This window comes from Cibotium barometz, chromosome 30 (assembly GCF_041138505.1).
Source record: "Cibotium barometz isolate CiBa-2024 chromosome 30, ASM4113850v1, whole genome shotgun sequence".
In the NCBI taxonomy this organism is placed as follows: domain Eukaryota; kingdom Viridiplantae; phylum Streptophyta; class Polypodiopsida; order Cyatheales; family Cibotiaceae; genus Cibotium; species Cibotium barometz.
Window position 1 is genome coordinate 47,293,768 of NC_141075.1, and position 4,873 is coordinate 47,298,640.

General features: G+C 44.3%; 1 protein-coding gene across 1 annotated transcript; it reads right to left on the bottom strand.

The window, feature by feature from the left end:
- Positions 1-2,132: 2,132 nt before the first annotated feature.
- On the bottom strand, positions 2,133-4,372 carry LOC147621565 (cytochrome P450 78A4-like). The gene is made up of 2 exons (XM_086824585.1): positions 3,233-4,372; positions 2,133-3,121 (listed from the first exon to the last, which is right to left on the bottom strand). The coding sequence occupies exons 1-2, from the start codon at positions 4,280-4,282 to the stop codon at positions 2,483-2,485; spliced, it is 1,689 nt and encodes a 562-aa protein (XP_086680711.1). The 5' UTR covers positions 4,283-4,372; the 3' UTR covers positions 2,133-2,482.
- Between the last annotated feature and the right edge of the window lie 501 nt (positions 4,373-4,873).

Below are 4,873 nucleotides of genomic sequence, written 5' to 3' on the forward strand. Positions count from 1 at the left end.
TGTATTCTTAACCTGCACAATGGTTCACATAAAGATACTTAACCTTAGTAAAACAGACTTTGCTACATAAATACCTATAGATATATTTTAGCTCTTTAGCGTAACTTCCTAGCCTAACGATTCTAAATTGTTTCATCTTTAGTGTTGTGAACATGTGTCCATTTTTCACATGGAAGAGCTTGTTGAGCTATTCTCATTGGCTTGTTAGAGGGAAGATGGGAGCATTGTCAAAATTTAAAAAACAAGACAAGGAGTGTGAAATGAAAAAAATCACTAAAATGTGTGGAGCACCAAAATCCAACTTCAAGCTAGCTATTAGAAAAAAACATAGAGGAATGCCTTGCAATGTAAAAGGGAATATTTGGTTATTGAAAGTGCTTGTTGTGAAAATTCATCATATCATCTCATCTGGCATATGCTATTGTGATTTTTTATTTTTTTCTTGATTTATTATGACCTTTAGTTTAATAATGCACCTTAGTGTAAGCTAATGATAGGATGGCAAAGAACCCCTGGAAACTAATAATTGAAGAGAACCTCTAGAAAATAATAAGGTGTGAAAGTTTAGTTGAATATTGGACATAGAACAGTTTTATGTCTCGCATGGAACCTATACAAAATAATAGGTGGTGTGAAAGTTTAGTTGAATATTGGACATAGAACAGTTTGATGTCTCGCATGGAACCTCTAGAAAATAATAAGTGGTGTGAAGGTTTAGTTGAGTATTGGACATAGAACAGTTTGATGCCTCGCATGGAACACCAAAGACAAACATAAATAAAATTATAATAATTGTAAAACCTACAAAGTGGAGATAGTTGTAGAACATCACCAACTTGCGCACCACAAAATATGAAGAAAAAACATTTAGGATCTCTCACGATTGCTCAATTATATTGAATGCCAAAATCCTTCTTGTGCACCCCAAAACATTAAGAAAATACTTTGAATCTCGTGATTCCTTGGTTTTACTGAATAAAAACAACATTGTCAATTTTTCATTTCATAAGATTTGAGTGTAGAAGGATTATGTGTAGGGCTTCACTTCACCATCACCTTTCTTGGTCGAAATGTATTTTTGATTCCAAATGCGAATGGTGTATGAAAGGTACCATGTTGTAAGATTTCACCGTGTTACAAGTGATTTCGATTATATGATTCAAAATCCATGCGTCAAAATTCTCACATGTAGGAACTAAACAAATGTTGGAAACAAAACTAATCTTATTAATTCTACTTTTTTTTTTTCATGAATTTTAAAACTTAGAGAGCGAGAAATCTTGGTTGTGAGTAGGGCTGAAATTTGAAGGCCTGTCCTAAGCTTCGATTTGAATTTGAAGGCCATAAACTAAGTTAGACTAGGTTGACCTTGACCTTCAAGGTATATATGTTTACCTAAAATTTAGAGAATTTCAACATATGGCCTTTTTTTCAACCCTGCTTTTTAAGAGGCTTCCCTGCAAGGTTTCAAAGGGTAAACTTATGCGTTCTAAGAGGCTTCCCTACAAGGTTCTAAAGGGTAAACTTATGCCCTCATGCATGAAGGCTTACTAGGTTGATCTTGATCTTCAATATATATATATATGCTTGCCTAAAATTTAAATTTAGAGATTTTCAACAGTCTCCTCCTTTAACCCTATTTTCTAAGAGGTTTTTTAAGGTTTTTAAAAGGGTAAACTTATGCCCTTTGAAGGCTTCAAATTTTTCAACGTAATGGCCTTTTTTTCAACTCTATTTAGGTGCTTCAGCTGCGGTATAAATAGAAAGAGGGATATGGCGGAATGGTAAGACGCTGCGGACTCAATCAGAGTCTTCCCTTACAGGTTTTAAAGAGTAAACTTGTGCCCTCTTAACAGTTCCAATTTTTTTCTAAGAGGCCTTCTCTGGAAGGTTTGATGAAGGGCTATGATGTCCTGTGATGAAAGTTCCAAACTTAGGATTCCAGAGAAGGGCTTTGATGTCCTGTGATGGAAGCTCCAAACTTAGGATAGTTGTAAGACCACAAAATACCTGCAGTCCCATAAATACTGATTAATTTAATTCTTTTGAAGTTGATAAAAGAAAACTTGGTGACGTGAGAGCCTATATCATAGAACTCGTCAAGAGGGACATCAGACAATGTAGGGCAAAAATGGCTTTTTTCTTAAGCACAAAAGACATTACAAGTGTAATTATCCGCCCAATAATTTCACATAAACTGAAACTATGGCTGCAGCTCTAAGATGCTTTTACTCCCCAGCAAAAAAAGAGGCTCAAAAATGCGTGCTAACAGAAACATGAACATGAGGGATGATGGGGTGGGGGGGGATGGTGCCCGAGCCCCTGAGACGCTCCAAAGGAGATGTTACAAAGGAGCTCTCGGGGAAAAAGGGGGGGAGTCCGAGCTGTACCCAAGCCTGTGACTAGGCCGCTTACTAACTAACTAGTGGAGCTGGCACTTGGTCAGACCATGGAGCTGGAGATGGGATTATCCAGAACTACATTAGGCTAAGATTGAGGGTTCCCTGCTGAATCTAGGGGCGACGCAGGCTAAGAGAGGGGTCTTCATTTCACAAGAGAGCTTCAATATTTCGGAGAGATCAATGGGATGATGAGGATGCGCAGACCAGGTGAATTGATACAGTAAGCGCGCCACCCACAGCTGCACGGTTGCATAGCCAAGAGCCCTGCCTGGGCAAACCCTTCGACCAGCTCCGAACGGTGCTAGCCTCAAGTCATTGCCACGTATGTCTACATCCACACCTCCATGGCTCGGAAGAAACCGCTCTGGTTTGAAAACAGAGGGTTCCGCCCATATGGTCGGATCGTGAGTTATGGCCCACATGTTCACCATTGCCGTCGTCCCTGCCGGCACGTGGTGCCCGGATACGTGGACGTCCGTGATTGCAAGACGAGACCAGGAGAGCAACGGCCCTGGTGGATGCATTCTCAGGACTTCCTTGATCACAGCTTGCAGGTAGGGCAATTTGGGCAGGTCAGATTCTGCTATGGGTTCTGTGGGGCGAACAACACGGTCAAGCTCTTCTTGCAGTTGGCGTTGGACACCTGGGTGCAAGATGATCTCTGCAAGGATCCATTCCGTCAAGATAGCGGTTGTATCAGTCCCTCGGAAGATCATTTCCTACACCGGATTAAAAGAAACCTTACGTTAGAGATGGGCATTGCAGCGCGAACTTATTGTATTAGCATCTAGTCTCCAATAGCAATGTAATCATGGATTTTCGAAGCTTACCCACAGCACTGCTATCATGTCTGCATCACAGAGCTTCTCCGTGTCGTCCAGGGACAGCAGCACATCCACGAAATCTGAATCACCTTTACCTTCGTCTGCCGCAGCTTTCATCCTGTGCTCGTCAATAATCTTCTGCACGAACTCCTTCACCTCAGCAACCAACGCGGCACACCTCTGCGAGATGCGCTGCGTATCGAAGAAGCCAAACCAGTCGAGATGGTCGCCCCAGTTGACAGCGCCCAGCAGCTCGAACCCCTCCCTCACCATGGCCTGCAGTTTCTGGGCCTCTTTACTACCAGCCCCGAAATCATAAGTTCTCCCGAAGACTGACCCCATGATGTTGTTGACAGAAGCCCTCTGCAAGTACATTCGAACCGGCACCACCCCATCCCGGGACATCGCCCCGCCCATGGCCTCCAGCATCAGCGTAGTTTCCAGCTGCCTTCGGGGCTCGTCCGCTGCAATCCTCTTGGGTGCAAACAAATGCGTGGCAGCTATCCTCCTCAGATTCCGCCAGTATGAGCCATACGACGCAAACCCAATGGCCCTATCAAACAGAAGCTGGCGAGCGGATTCCTTAATCGGACGGTCAGCGAACGATGAGCTGTTCAGAATCTCTCTAGCTACCTCAGGGACACATGTGAGAATGACCCTCGTGTTGCCCAAGCTGAAAGCCATCAGTGTGAGGGCAGAGCAGCTAGAGGCCAGCTTGGCCAGGCGGACGTGAGCCAGGCCACCCATGTCTAGCAGGCTGCCAATGACCGGCCAGCCGCGAGGTCCAGGTATGGACTGAGCTCGCTGGAGGCGGCCCCAGGCGTTGCCGCCGGGCGCAGCCCAGTGCATCATGAGTGTGGTAACTGAGATGAGAAGAAAAGCAGAAAGCAGCATTGTGAGCTGCGGGGAAGAAAGAGGGGGTAAAGAAGCTATGAAAGGTAGAGAGAGCGACCACCAGGCTCCTTCGGAACGCAAGGAAGGTGGGGAGGAATCCATGGCAAAGGCAATGATAGGGAGCGAGAGGCAACACAGGGTGAAGATCGGCAATGGAGTCATGGCGAAACCCTAGGTGCGCAGTGGCAGGATGTATAGAGCGATTGCTGTAGAAGAAGACACAATGAAAGAAAACTACTTGGAGATAAGAGGAGTTCGCGAGATTTTACTGCCCAATGAGGTGAACCCAGCCGCCCTTTTAAAGGCCCGGCCACAAGCCTTCCGTTACTAGCCTTAAATATTTACTAATATATTCTCCTGAATTCTTTAATCGCCATAACTATCGCCTAATTTCCTCACCTGCCGTAATAAGGAGGTGAGGATATATGCCAGGTTTTTTGCCTTTCTTTTGAAGTGCACACTCTAGCCGCTCTCACACCTCCCCAACACACACACAAACACACAAAAGTTGTCACCATCCAACTTCCCCCAAGATACCAGGTATTTTTTATCCAATTTAGTGCATTTTGCCCAAATACATTAATCGTCATTGCTCCAGTTGGTCTCCACAAAAGACCTCCTTCCAAATATTCAAACATGAGAGAGCTTCCTCATGCATTCCCAAGACACACATTGGAAAAAGTCTCCACCTCACCGACTTGCTTAACCTTCCTTCCGACACCACAAAGGAAGCATCATCCCAAGGCCATCACA